Source organism: Diaphorina citri, unplaced genomic scaffold, assembly GCF_000475195.1.
Source record: "Diaphorina citri unplaced genomic scaffold, Diaci psyllid genome assembly version 1.1 scaffold1909, whole genome shotgun sequence".
Classification (NCBI taxonomy): Eukaryota; Metazoa; Arthropoda; class Insecta; order Hemiptera; family Psyllidae; genus Diaphorina; species Diaphorina citri.
In genome coordinates, this window is record NW_007379335.1 from 45826 (window position 1) to 60208 (window position 14383).

The 14383-nt window shown below is 38.8% G+C and overlaps 2 protein-coding genes across 2 annotated transcripts; one reads left to right on the top strand and one right to left on the bottom strand.

The window, feature by feature from the left end:
- Window positions 1–72: 72 nt before the first annotated feature.
- LOC113470892 lies at window positions 73–7896 on the bottom strand. The gene is made up of 9 exons (XM_026829647.1): window positions 7860–7896; window positions 7308–7601; window positions 6329–6561; window positions 5117–5338; window positions 3747–3948; window positions 2557–2918; window positions 1476–1964; window positions 512–1125; window positions 73–307 (listed from the first exon to the last, which is right to left on the bottom strand). The coding sequence occupies exons 1-9, from the start codon at window positions 7894–7896 to the stop codon at window positions 73–75; spliced, it is 2688 nt and encodes an 895-aa protein (XP_026685448.1).
- A 1101-nt stretch (window positions 7897–8997) lies between these two features.
- On the top strand, window positions 8998–14284 carry LOC103517614 (RWD domain-containing protein 4). Its single transcript, XM_008482656.3, has 5 exons — window positions 8998–9153; window positions 10469–10584; window positions 10898–11007; window positions 11423–11603; window positions 13934–14284. The coding sequence occupies exons 2-5, from the start codon at window positions 10480–10482 to the stop codon at window positions 14111–14113; spliced, it is 576 nt and encodes a 191-aa protein (XP_008480878.1). The 5' UTR covers window positions 8998–9153; window positions 10469–10479; the 3' UTR covers window positions 14114–14284.
- The last annotated feature ends 99 nt before the right edge of the window (window positions 14285–14383 follow it).

Genomic DNA, 14383 nt, shown 5'->3' on the forward strand with positions numbered 1-14383 from the left:
TTTTTTGACAGTTCATCGTAAGTAGTAGGATTTTTGTACGGATTTTTTGACAGTTCATCATAAGTAGTAGGATTATGGTACGGATTTTTTAGGTGGATCTCTGTATCTAGAGTAATTTTTGTATCCATTTTCTCCTTCAAAATTGGGATTATCTTTGTATTGTTTTTCATATGTATCTGTGTAAATAGGTTTATCTCTATAATAACTATTTTTGTATCCAGGTTTATTTTTGTAACCAACTTCATATTTGTAATGTTGTTTTCGAGTTTCATCAAATCTGCTTGCAACATCTTCGACATCTTTTCGTCTCTCTTCAGATAAGTAGTAGGATTATGGTACGGATTTTTTGACAGTTCATCGTAAGGAGTAGGATTATGGTACGGATTTTTCGAAACTTCATCATAAAGTCTCGGATTAACGTACGGACCATTTGACAGGTCATCGTAAAATGTAGGATTCTCGTACGACTTTTTTGATAGCCCATTGTAAGGTCTTGGAATATCGTACGCATCTCTCTTCAGTCCTATACTCATTTGCAGTTCTCTCTTCATTACCATCCTCTCTGATTTCCATTTCTTCAATGTCCGGTTCACTTGACACATCTCTGCTGCTAGTTTCCAGAATCGTGGACAGTTTTCGATGGAGTTCACTACTATTTGTTGGACTGTGGTCTAGATATTCTAGACTTGTAGTATTTTCATTCTGGTATTGTAAGTTTGTAGGACTCTGACTTCGATATTGTGGAATTGTAGGGTTTTCATTCTGGTATTGTAGGTTTGAAGGACTTTCATCTCGATATTGTGGAGTTTTAGGACCAACTTTTGGGTACTCGGTGGTTGTAGATCGTTCTTTGATATATTGTAGGGATGGTGGACTTTCTGTAGATCTTTCTTTGACATATTGCAGGGATGTAGTGTTATTGATATTTGTATACTGTTTAAAGGTGCTATCGTTTATATTTGTGAACTGTTTGAAGTCGGTACTTTCGATATTTGTGAATTGTTTGGCGTTACTTTCATAATTGGAGTTGTGTTTGAAGTGGGTTTTATCGATATCGGTGTTCTGTTTGAAGTGAGCACCATCGTTAGTGTATTGTTTGAAGCTACCAAGTTTGTAGGACTCTGACTTCGATATTGTGGAATTGTAGGGTTTTCATTCTGGTATTGTAGATATTGTGGAGTTTTAGGACCAACTTTTGGGTACTCGGTGGTTGTAGATCGTTCTTTGATATATTGTAGGGATGGTGGACTTTCTGTGTTCTAGGCTTGTAGTATTTTCATTCTGGTATTGTAGGTTTGTAGGACTCTGACTTCGATATTGTGGAATTGTAGGGTTTTCATTCTGGTATTGTAGGTTTGTAGGACTCTGACTTCGATAATGTGGAATTGTAGGGTTTTCATTCTGGTATTGTAGGTTTGAAGATTCTAGGCTTGTAGTATTGTCATTCTGGTATTGTAGGTTTGTAGGACTCTGACTTCGATAATGTGGAATTGTAGGGTTTTCATTCTGGTATTGTAGGTTTGAAGGACAAGATCTTCACTTCTTAGCCCAATATTTCCAAGGTCTTGACTTCTCGGCCCAATATTTCCAAGATCTTCAACATTATTTCTAAGATTTTCAACATTATTTCTAAGATCTTCAACGTTATTTCTACGATCTTCACTCCTCAGGCCATTATTGCCAGAATTTTGACTTCGTAGACCATCACTTCTCAGCCCATTATTTCCAAGATTTTGACTTCTTAGCCCATCATTTCTAAGATCCTGACTTCTCCGGTCACTTCTTAGGCCATCACTTCTCATTTCGTGCTGTCTGCTCGGGACCTGGTCACATTCAAAGTCCAAAGCCCGTGCTAGTTGTTCCGTATTGAATTGTTTGTTTAACATACAGGTTCGTCGCCAGAAGTGAGATATATCTGCGGATTCCTGAGGTGTGGATTGGAAGTATCGGTACTCCAGAGTCATCTGAAACAGAATAATCAATCAAATCGTGAACTAATGTAAAAAGATGTAAAATGTAAATGCAGTTTGTGTTATTATATCACAACTTTGGTGCTCACTGCAGCATTGTAGGATTTTTTTTCCAATATCTCAATAATCCTAACATCCAATGTTTACCTACCATGCTGGCACCGGTCGCTATGCCCATTTATATGTCATAGCTACTCATTTTCCTCACGAGGCTGAATTATTTTTGGTAAAGCAGATAACTTATTCACAACTTTACTGAGTAAGTATCACAGCATTACTAAGTGCCTCCTTTACTATTAATTATCATCTACTCGTATCATCATTTTATACTGGTAATGCCGCCACTGGTCGCTACTTGATTAAAGTACTTGTCCCCGCCATCACTTACCGGTAGTGTTAACAACTGTACAGATTCGGAATGTACAACTCTAGTGGGTAGATAATAAATCTGTTTGGCTTTATTCTCATAGTACATCGCCAACAGTTGACCATACAACAGATATAGTGACCATACAACAGACAGGTATATTGACCGTACAACAGGTATATTGACCGTACAACAGATGGTTAAACTTCAGTTACTTACCGGTAGTGTTAACAACTGTACAGATTCAGAATGTACAACTCTAGTGGGTAGATAATACACCTGTTTGGATTTATTCTCATAGTACATCGCCAACAGTTGACCATACAACAGGTAGCTCTGGGCTGTCAAATGGCGGCCGGTGTATAAATGGAACATTATCTCATAGTACATCGCCAACAGTTGACCATACAACAGGTAGCTCTGGGCTGTCAAATGGCGGCCGGTGTATAAATGGAACATTATCCCGGTGCTGGGGATGTCGGAGAGGTATTGTGGCAAAGGTATGTCCAGAGGGAGGGAGATGAGGTGGAGGTTGCGACAGCCGCCTAGTTCGAGCGTGTAGACGAGCTTGTCGTGGGTCACTGAAAACGAAGAATGGGGGATTTTTTTTCTTCTTCTTCTTCTACTTGGAAAAAAAAGCGTTTACCGCTGTTTATTTCGTAGCAATGAAACAAGTGCTATATTGGACTCGTGTGGTCTGTGTCGTAGCATGCCCATCCCGTAGTATGCCCCTCATGAGATGGGCGAGAAGAGACACAATATTTCCCATTTAGGTGCTGGATTAACACGAAAACACTAGAAACCCATTGAAATAATTACAATCGTGGGATTCCCACTCGGGACCTTCTGCATGGGAATTAAATTACATTACATTGAAATGGGGCACTTTTCTGACGAAATTCCTGTGTGCGGAGTCCAGTATGTAGGACTATTGCACCCCATTCTTGTTGTTGTTTCACTCTTCACCTTCAAAGTCACTGAAAACGAAGAATGGAAAAAAATTGTTTTTTTTTCTACTTGGAAAAAAAGTGTTTACCGCTGTTTATTTCGTAGCAATGAAACAACTGATACATTAGACTCGTGTGGTCTGTGTCGTAGCATGCCCATCCCGTAGTATGCCTCTCATTAGATAGGAGATAAGGAACACAATACTTCCCGTTTAGGTGCTGGATTAACACGAAAACACCAGAAACCCGTTGAAATAATTACAATCGTGGGATTCCCACTCGGGACCTTCTGCATGGGAATTAAATTAAATTACATTTAAATGGGGGACTCTTCTGACGAAATTCCTGTGTGCGGAGTCCAGTATGTAGGACTATTGCACCCCATTCTTGTTGTTTCACTCTTCACTTTCATACATTGCTGTCAAAAGTATGATAGGGTCTTCATCCCAAATATGTCCTCACCTTTTCCATCTGGTTTGGTGAGACACTCTGGGAAGCTGTACTCAATGTAGGACCCGTCCGCCAGACCCGAAATATAAGGTACACTGATACTAAACTCATAATTGTTCAATATGCTCACTCTGTTTGACGCAAAGGGAGTGTTTTCTTGTAATAAAAGCGTTGAAGCGATGTGCTCGCGATTTTCTTTGATAATATTGGCCACCTGAAACCATAAAACAAACAAATAAAGTGTTGTTGTTTACTAATGCAAAGGAACTGATTATTAGGAATAGATAAGTACGTATCTGGTTCAAAAATGGTGTAAAAAATTGAGAAAAAAAATCTAGCGTCTGCCTTGTGAGCGCTACGCCGCGGGTTCAATTCCCGCCCGCGGCGGATTTTATCCTGAACGGATAATGTTTGTTCTTGGAACGGCTGGCTTTGCCTTTGTGGCCTAGTCCGTCTTGGGCCATATAGGTTGGATCTCTTTGGCCGTCTAGCTCTTTTTTTACTACATAGAATGGATTTTTATGGACATGCACTTTTTTGAGCGGATCTCCGTGACTTGGCCTTTGTTTCTCAGGTACCCCTTGTCCGCGACTAGCCATCCCCTGTATGTACCATAAATAAAGAGTATTATGTTGAAAAAAAAAAACAAAAAACAAAAGAATGGCTACTTACATCATCCAACTCTTTTTCAGTAGGCACATTGGCATCAACTTCCACTCTCTCTTTCCCTCTAGTTTCACTTTCCCTCTCCATCTCCCTACTATTATCTTTGGCGTTACCACTACCAGGTTTTATGTTCGTTTTGGACTTGGCTGCCACATTGGGCGTTCTGGAAGGTTTGCTTGGTTTAGATTGCTGTGAGGAAGGGAGACACTTCTTTGGGCTGGACTTCGCCTGTGTGCGTTCTGAAAATGGAACGATTTTTATTCTAAGAAAGAAACTCGAAATTTCAAATCGTTTAGCGTAAAGCAGAGCTTTTTGCGAACTTAATGGATATCACAACAGTACTACTTAAAGGTAGAAACACAGTACTATCATCGTATCACGTCACGTGACGTGATAGTAGTGTGGCTGTTCTGAAGGAGATTACCTACAATATTATGGGAAAACTTTGAACTACATCTTTCTGACTCCCTCATGAGCTCACGTGATGTGATGGTAGTGTGTTTCTACCTTAAGTGCTTCCTATCCAATCATTTTCCATATTTCAATAATCTTTTTATACACTGGTAATGCCGCAACTGGTCGCTACTCGATTAAAGTAGCTACTCAATGGAGGAGTTGCAAATGGGAAAATATTATTAATGAAAGGTTGTATGTACCATAAATAAAGAGTATTATGTTGAAAAAAAAAAGAAAAAAAAAAAAGAATGGCTACTTACATCATCCAACTCTTTTTCAGTAGGCACATTGGCATCGACTTCCACTCTCTCTTTCCCTCTAGTTCCACCGTCTCTCTCCATCTCCCTACTATTATCTTTGGCGTTACCACTACCAGGTTTTATCTTCGTTTTGGACTTGGCAGCCACATTGGGCGTTCTGGAAGGTTTGTTTGGTTTAGATTGCTGTGAGGAAGGGAGACACTTCTTTGGGCTGGACTTCGCCTGTGAGCGTTCTGAAAATGAAATGATTTTTATTCTAGGAAAGAAACTCTAAATTTCAAATCGTTTATCGTAAAGCAGAGCTTTTTGCAAACTTAATGGATATCACAACAGTACTAAAGGTAGAAACACACTACTATCATGTCACGTGAGGTGATAGTAGTGTGTCTGTCCTGAAGGAGATTACCTACAATATTATGGGAAAACTTTGAACTACATCTTTCTGACTCCCCCGTGAGCTCACGTGATGTGATGGTAGTGTGTTTCTATCTTAAGTGCTTCCTATCCAATCATTTTCCAAATTTCAATAATCTTTTTACACTGGTAATGCCGCAACTGGTCGCTACTCGATTAAAGTAGCTACTCAATGGAGGAGTTGCAATTGGGAAAATATTATTAATGAAAGGTCGATTCCTACGTAAAAAGTTGTTAAAAATTCAAATCTGAGGTCAAAACTCCGAAAAGTATATTTTAAATCGATTTATCTCGGTATCTAGAAGTCGTAGAAGAAAAAGAAAAATTCCATTGGTCCTTATTTTTCCTGCTCTATGACTTTGAAATATCACCCAAGTAAGCGCAACTGATCTATTGTCCTCACGAGGCTGAGTGCACCCCAAACTCCAAGCAAAGAGTCAAAATAACTTCGACCCGTGACCTCTGGCGTGTAAGCCTAGTGTGATACCCACTAGGCCCCGGAGGCTACAACAAGGTATATTCTATTCTATTCTATTCAATTCTATTCTATTCTATTCTATTCTACATCCTCTATTCATTAAGGTCCGTTTTCACTTGTCGTTCGGAAAAAAATCGTGTCGTGTGTAGTGGGAACACACTCATTTAAATTCCATTTACTTAGGTTTTTTTTTTTTTTTTGGTTTTTTTTTAAAAATTAGGTTGAACACAAAAAGGAGCTTTCACCATTTCAGCACTGACCAGTGTTACTATAGGGTTAGATTAAACACAAAAAGAAGCTTTCTTTTTCATTGCTGTGGCTTCTGAATAATTTACGCAACTCACTTCTTTGGCATTGGTTCCAGCCTCTTTGACAGCATTTGGCTGAATATGAAGCATCTGATGGTTCAGCTTGAGATCTCTGTAGAACAAGACTTGATTTGGAATAAGCTCCCAATGTATTTTCAGATCTCCGATAAACACACAGTTATTCAGAATGGGATGATATTTGGAGGTGTTCATCACAGTAGAGCAGTCCTCGATGATTGTGGTACCTAGAAATTTTTTCATGATTAGGTACTTGAGTAAATGAACTGTAGTGTATGTGTAGGGGCTGGTCAGCCCCAAAGGACGGGTTGAGCTTCTACGAATCTATGAAATGAACTGTAAGTACCTAAATTTCTACTTACTGTAAAAAAGGCTTTAGTGTGCACCACTGACCAACCAACCTCAGTGGTGTAGTGGTTAGTGCGGTGGACTTTGGATCTTACTTGAGTAAATGAACTGTACCTAAGTTTCTACTTACTGTAAAAAAGGCTTTAGTGTGCACCACTGACCAACCAACCTCAGTGGTGTAGTGGTTAGTGCGGTGGACTTTGGATCTGGAGGTTGGTGGTTTGAGTCCAAGTCAAGTCATAAAATGTAGCATAGTGTATTAAGCAAGGAATGACATTTGTGACAAGCATTTATGCTTAACACAGTTAAAATACCTTCCTTTAATAAAAAAAAGGCTATAAAACCTTACTTAAATGGCCGATATAGCTAGCAGGCAGTTTTTCAAAGGGTTCTCTCTGCTTTAAAAAAAAGAAGCCCTCACAATTGAGGGCTTGTTCTTTGTTATTGGCATAGATTATTGATAAAAAAATAAAAATAATAATATTAAATAAAATTAAAAAAATAATAGTAATAAATAAAAAAAAAAAAATACACTCTTTATCTGCCATCAGTATTTGTCTAAAGCTAAAAACAACTACAACACCTCCCATCTAATTTCTAATGTAGCTCTAAGGTCTTAGCTTACCAAAAACAAAACCATTTGCCACCGAGCTAATAGTTAGCACTAAAGGGGAAGAACTCTTCAAATAGTCAGAAAACAGACTAGCACTTGTGCGGACATGGAAAATTAGTTTTGTCTTCTCAATATCAGACTCCACAACTCTGTTCTTAATATTGACGGGATAGAAATTGCATGGCGTTTCATCTCCCCACCAGAGGAAAGAGACAACACTGTCCGTTTGATTGGCATTGGTTGCGGTGGACTGGGATTGTGCATTGGTCCAGAGTATTTCATCAATTGTTATAATCAGCGTAGCGTCTTCTCAATATCAGACTCCACAACTCCGTTCTTAATATTGACGGGATAGAAATTGCATGGCGTTTCATCTCCCCACCAGAGGAAAGAGACGACACTGTCCGTTTGATTGGCATTGGTTGCGGTGGACTGGGATTGTGCATTGGTCCAGAGTATTTCATCAATTGTTATAATCAGCGTAGTGTCTTCTCAATATCAGACTCCACAACTCCATTCTTAATATTGACAGGATAGAAATTGCATGGTGTTTCATCTCCCCACCAGAGGAAAGAGACAACACTGTCTGTTTGATTGGCATTGGTTACGGTGGACTGGGATTGTGCATTGGTCCAGAGTATTTCATCAATTGTTATAATCAGCGTAGACTGTATGTCTCCCTCTACCTGAGGAGGCAGGGAACGCTCCATTTCTTTGCCTGAAATCATAGAAATTATATTTAAATTTCAGAAGCCACGGCAATGAAGAATTGCTACTACTGAGCTGTCAAGTGAGGTTTAAGTGTAAAGATGGAGTAGAGCAGAGAGCTATATGCTCTCAGCTCTATGTGGTTTGATTCTATTGCTTCCCTCTATCATACACCCTTGATGCTCAATGCTCCTTACCAGACTCCATTTTAACACTGTAACCACAGAGTCGTGGGTTTGATTCCTGCCCAAGGCAAACTTTATCCTTAACAGTCTATCTAAGGATGTACATTACCTATTCTACCATAGTTCTTGTTCCAGGTTAGTGGCCACAATCTTCCAGACTTTTGAAGAGCCAAACCTGGCTATAATTCTTTATTTGCTATGTGAGAAAATGAGAAATAACATCAACAAAAAAATCACGGAAAACTAAACTATTAAAAAGAAATGGAAAACTTGGAAAATGGAAAAGGAAATCCGTTTTTTTTTTTTTTTTTTTTTAAATTTAAAATGAGAAATAACAAATAACATCAACAACAAAAAAATCACGGAAAATTAAACGATAAAAAGAAATAGAAAACTTGGAAAATGGAAAAGAAAATTCGTTTTTTTTTTTTCAAATTTAAAAAGTGTTGTTGATTTGAGAAGTTAGCAAGCGCTTATCCGCGCTCCTTATCAGTGATCAGTGTCGTACCTCGGGCAAAGAGTTCGGGACTACCGAAGTTGGTTTTTTCCACTAGTAAAGCCGATTTTTGGGTAAATTTCTGATTGTCCCTGTCATTTCTACATTTATTTTACGTCATTTAGGTAGGTACCTACATTCTACATTACATTATTTTATTTTTTCAATAACTGAAAAATACTGAAAATCCAAAATTTGTAGGTACGATAACTCCACATCGGATTGCCGAAGTGCCGAACCCGCCAACCCACGTGAAGCTAGCAACAGATTACATAAAAAAAATGAAATTTTTTGAGGTTAAACTTTTAACTTTTTACATTTCTAAACTAAATCCGAATTTTCTTTTAATTTTTCCTTTCCAGTTATCCAGTTTTCTACTAAGCTTTTATATTTCCTGGCCTGTATTTTGCCCCGAATAATTTACTTCTTTGTCCAATGGACCGAAAAGTTTGAAGACTGAACGTATAAGGTAAGTTTGAAACATTGCCACAATGTACTAAGAGGATCCCTATCAGGTAGAGCTGTACGTAGGTAGACCTAAACATCCCTGTTCTTGTTCCATAAACGACTCTGAACTCCCAACTCCTCACTTTTCCTACTTTGACCCAATAAAGCAGTAGAGAGAGAAACTCTGAAACAGCCGTCTTCCTACTCAAAAGCAGATTACCTTGATAGGAGCATGAGTGGCTAGCATAACACAAACCAGATGTGTTCACACATTGTCATCGGATAAAACAAACCAAACATATAAGGTAAGTTTGAAACATTGCCACAATGTACTAAGAGGATCCCTATCAGGTAGAGCTGTACGTGGGTAGACCTAAACATCCCTGTTCCATAAACGACTCTGAACTCCCAACTCCTCACTTTTCCTACTTTGACCTAATAAAGCAGTAGAGAGAGAAACTCTGAAACCTTGATAGGAGCATGAGTGGCCAGCATATCATAAACAAGATGTGTTCACACATTGTCATCGGATAAAACAAACCAGACCTTCTAAATACCCTCACCCATTAGTACAATCTATTCTTTTAAGCTTTGCTTGGATTCTCAAATAACTAATTGCCTTAATGCTATTCATGTTTTCTAATATATGTGCATTAAATTTTTAACCATTGGTGTAATGTTAATCTTAATTTAAGAAATCAAATTTAATTGTTTTTGATAAAATTAAAATATAAGTTTAAATTTTTAATTTGAAAAATTCTTTAATTTTTTTTTTTTCTACCTCTTGATTATTTCTTTATAAACTATCTCTTATCTTCATATCAACTCTATTTTGTTTCACCAAGACAAGAAGATCAAGTTTCTATTTTTCTGATTTAAAACAAGCTTATCCCATTGTCCCCAGATCCCCACTTGTCCATATGTAGGGTAAGCTGTTTTACATTTTTCTTTAAATTGTCCTATAATTACAAAACAGAATGTTACATGAACTCTTTGAACAGTTGTAAAACAATAGGTATAAACAGCAGTTTTCTTAGGTTAGGTACTTGAAATATTATTGGTTGAGGGTTTTTTCCTTCTTTTGGTAATTATGCAGAAGTCACGTCCGTGGAAAAGAAAAGCTCCTTTTTGTATTTAACCTAACCCTGTAATAACACTAATCACAATATTCCATGGACGTGACTTCTGCACAAGTACCCTTTTTTATGTTTGTAAATTCTTTTTTTTTTTTTTTTTTTTATTTATTTTTGTAAATTCTTTTTCTTTTTTTTTTTTTTTTAGCTTTATTTCCTCATTTATTTTTACATTTACTGTCTTCTTTTATGTTTTCACTATAGAAAAAGGAGAAATGAGTAATTCAGAGCTGCAAGAAGAGGAGAAAGAAGTTCTACTGTCAATATATGATGGAGACCCTGCCTTCAATATGATATCAGACACAGTTTATCAGTATAAGGTAAATCAAATACAGTCCAACCTGTCTATGTGGGAATCCAAGGGACCGTCGATTTTTAATCCAAGTTTCCCAGTTACAATTCCATTTCCCTATGGGACTAGATCTCAATATGCATGGGACTCTAGTCTTTTTAACATGCCCATCCCATAGTATGTATGTCTCTCATCAGATGGGCAAGAAGACACACAATACTTCCCATTTATGTGCTGGGTCAACACAGGAACACCAGAAAGGTTACGTGTGGATGTTTTAATCAAATCCATACAAAAATTGGGTTAATTATTATTCTTTTTTTTTCTGTTTTCATTTCTAGTACGGGGATGATGGGGATAGCAAATCATTTCTGTTCGAAATTTCATGGGGTGAGAATTACCCAACTGAGATGCCTGCCTTCAACATGGATCTGTTTTATAACAAACATATGTAAGTATTCCCAGTTGCCAGGGTCCTTTTTGGACTTTAATTCCATTTCAACATTTTTAGAGTAGTTCCAATTTTCATGGGGGTTATTAAATTCTTTGATGTAGGTAAACAGCAGGCTATTGATAAAGTTGAAGAACCCTTGTGTGACAATTTCCTTCTTTTTCTGTTTTAAGACCTGAAATTGGAAGCTTCTTCTATCACATGTGTTGCTGCTGACTGACAAACCTAGGTTGAAGTGTGAGTGGCTGGTATTAGATTGTAGGGCCAAAGATAGTTTTTTTTCTATTTAGTTCACTCACTTCACTCAAAAAAGTAGTTTTTTTCTGTGTGACATTAATTTTCTGTTTTGGTCCCTTCAAGAAAGTAGTTGTTTATACAGCTCACTCTTTACATATTTCTCCCATTTACTCCTCAGTGGCCCCGGTGTTAAGTCTCATATCAAACAGAAGCTTACGGAGGAGTGTGAGCAGTATCTGGGTTCCGCCATGACTTACACGGTGTTTGAATATCTGCGGGACAATGCAGATCAACTACTCGCTAGTCAACCCGAGACTGAGACCGTACAGCCTCCTCTAGAAACTGTGCTACAATCACTGGTAAGAACCATGTTACATTGGTGAGATATTTAGATTAGAATACCTGGGTTCTACACGATGTTTGAATATCTGCGGGACAATGCAGATCAACTATTCGCTAGTCAACCCGAGACTGAGACCGTACAGCCTCCTCTAGAAACTGTGCTACAATCACTGGTAAGAACCATGTTACATTGGTGAGATATTTAGATTAGAATACCTGGGTTCTACACGGTGTTTGAATATCTGCGGGACAATGCAGATCAACTACTCGCTAGTCAACCCAAGACTGAGACCGTACAGCCTCCTCTAGAAACTGTGCTACAATCACTGGTAAGAACCATGTTACATTGGTGAGATATTTAGATTAGAATACCTGGGTTCTTCACAGTGTTTGAATATCTGCGGGACAATGCAGATCAACTAATCGCTAGTCAACCTGAGACTGAGCCCGTACAGCCTCCTCTAGAAACTGTGCTACAATCGCTGGTAAGAACGGCTTGAGACAGCCTAAAAACACAAAATATGAGTACAGAAAGAGAGGGTATGTAATATTAATAATGAAAATATTTGGACAGATAAACGGGAACTTTTTTCAAACTTGAAGTCAAAACGGTCAGTCTTGTTTCGTGAACCATCATTCCTAGAACCCTTACATGTACACCGATCGATTTCTCGTGAAAAGTTACATAGGAAATACTCCTTGGTCATCTTAAATACTCTAATGGAAGCTCTTGTTGAAAAAAAAAAAATCATGTTGAAATATTTGGAGATATCACAGAGAGGAGAGAGGGAGCAGAGAGAACCTTCCAGTCTGAAAGCAGAAAAGAGAATGAGCTCTGACAAAAATCTAGGTCTGAAGAAACCTCCCCTTGACCCCCTACTACCAAAAACCATGTAAGGGGTCAGGGGAAATGTAGGGGGTTGAGGGGAGGATTCTCCTACATTTTGACCATAGGTTTGAAGTTCGGAATTAATTTACTCATTTCCCCTTCATTTTCATAAGTAGAAGGTCCTCATCGATTCTTCTGTGATAAGTCACCTATTCGCGGTTTGCTCGCGGTATCTCATCCAGACTCTGATCTACTGTTTATAGTCCCTCATCCAGACTCTGATCTACTGTTTATAGTCCCTCATCCAGACTCTGATCTACTGTTTATAGTCCCTCATCCAGACTCTGATCTACTGTTTATAGTCCCTCATCCAGACTCTGATCTACTGTTTATAGTCCCTCATCCAGACTCTGATCTACTGTTTATAGTCCCTCATCCAGACTCTGATCTACTGTTTATAGTCCCTCATCCAGACTCTGATCTACTGTTTATAGTCCCTCATCCAGACTCTGATCTACTGTTTATAGTCCCTCATCCAGACTCTGATCTACTGTTTATAGTCCCTCATCCAGACTCTGATCTACTGTTTATAGTCCCTCATCCAGACTCTGATCTACTGTTTATAGTCCCTCATCCAGACTCTGATCTACTGTTTATAGTCCCTCATCCAGACTCTGATCTACTGTTTATAGTCCCTCATCCAGACTCTGATCTACTGTTTATAGTCCCTCATCCAGACTCTGATCTACTGTTTATAGTCCCTCATCCAGACTCTGATCTACTGTTTATAGTCCCTCATCCAGACTCTGATCTACTGTTTATAGTCCCTCATCCAGACTCTGATCTACTGTTTATAGTCCCTCATCCAGACTCTGATCTACTGTTTATAGTCCCTCATCCAGACTCTGATCTACTGTTTATAGTCCCTCATCCAGACTCTGATCTACTGTTTATAGTCCCTCATCCAGACTCTGATCTACTGTTTATAGTCCCTCATCCAGACTCTGATCTACTGTTTATAGTCCCTCATCCAGACTCTGATCTACTGTTTATAGTCCCTCATCCAGACTCTGATCTACTGTTTATAGTCCCTCATCCAGACTCTGATCTACTGTTTATAGTCCCTCATCCAGACTCTGATCTACTGTTTATAGTCCCTCATCCAGACTCTGATCTACTGTTTATAGTCCCTCATCCAGACTCTGATCTACTGTTTATAGTCCCTCATCCAGACTCTGATCTACTGTTTATAGTCCCTCATCCAGACTCTGATCTACTGTTTATAGTCCCTCATCCAGACTCTGATCTACTGTTTATAGTCCCTCATCCAGACTCTGATCTACTGTTTATAGTCCCTCATCCAGACTCTGATCTACTGTTTATAGTCCCTCCGCCAGACTCTGATCTACTTTCTGTTTAGAGTCCCTCCGCCAGACTCTGATCTACTGTTTATAGTCCCTCCGCCAGACTCTTATTTGTACTAGACTCAAGACAAATTTCCCATTATTTGTGTTCCAGGATATAGACGACACGGGCGCCGACAGCAAGAAGGAGAAGGTGAAGAAGGAGGTCCTCAGCAAAGCTCAGAAGCGAAAGCAATGGGAACGGTCCGATGGGAAGGGGGACAAGCCACGAGGCTGGGATTGGGTGGACGTGGTGAAACATTTGAGTCAAACTGGGGCAAAACCCGACAGCTGATACGTCTATTTTTTTAAATTAATCCCCCCCCCTGTTATCACTCTGTATTCTTGTAAATTTATCATGTAAAAAAATGGACCCATTGCAATGGACCTGCCTCGGTGGTGTAGTGGTCAAGGCGCTCGCCTGGTAAACAGGAGGGCGTGGGTTCAATCCCAGCCGAGATATGGAATTTTATCCTCAATATAATTTGATATTGTTGGAGGGCACAAAGTTTGCCAATATGTGGAACGAGCTCTTATTGTGTGTAAATTAATAAAACTCAGTATC

Bases quoted from the DNA above. Each gene is read 5' to 3' on its own strand.
- LOC113470892 (XM_026829647.1), bottom strand. From the start codon at position 7,896: ATGCCAATCAAACAGACAGTGTTGTCTCTTTCCTCTG. The intron at 7,602-7,859 runs GTGGGGAGATGA...GATATTGAGAAG, and splicing joins AGTGTTGTCTCTTTCCTCTG to ACGCTACGCTGATTATAACA. The intron at 5,339-6,328 runs GCCACAGCAATG...GAACGCTCACAG, and splicing joins GTTGCGTAAATTATTCAGAA to GCGAAGTCCAGCCCAAAGAA.
- LOC103517614 (XM_008482656.3), top strand. From the start codon at position 10,480: ATGAGTAATTCAGAGCTGCAAGAAGAGGAGAAAGAAGTTCTACTGTCA. The intron at 11,008-11,422 runs GTAAGTATTCCC...TTTACTCCTCAG, and splicing joins CTGTTTTATAACAAACATAT to TGGCCCCGGTGTTAAGTCTC. The intron at 11,604-13,933 runs GTAAGAACCATG...TTTGTGTTCCAG, and splicing joins AAACTGTGCTACAATCACTG to GATATAGACGACACGGGCGC.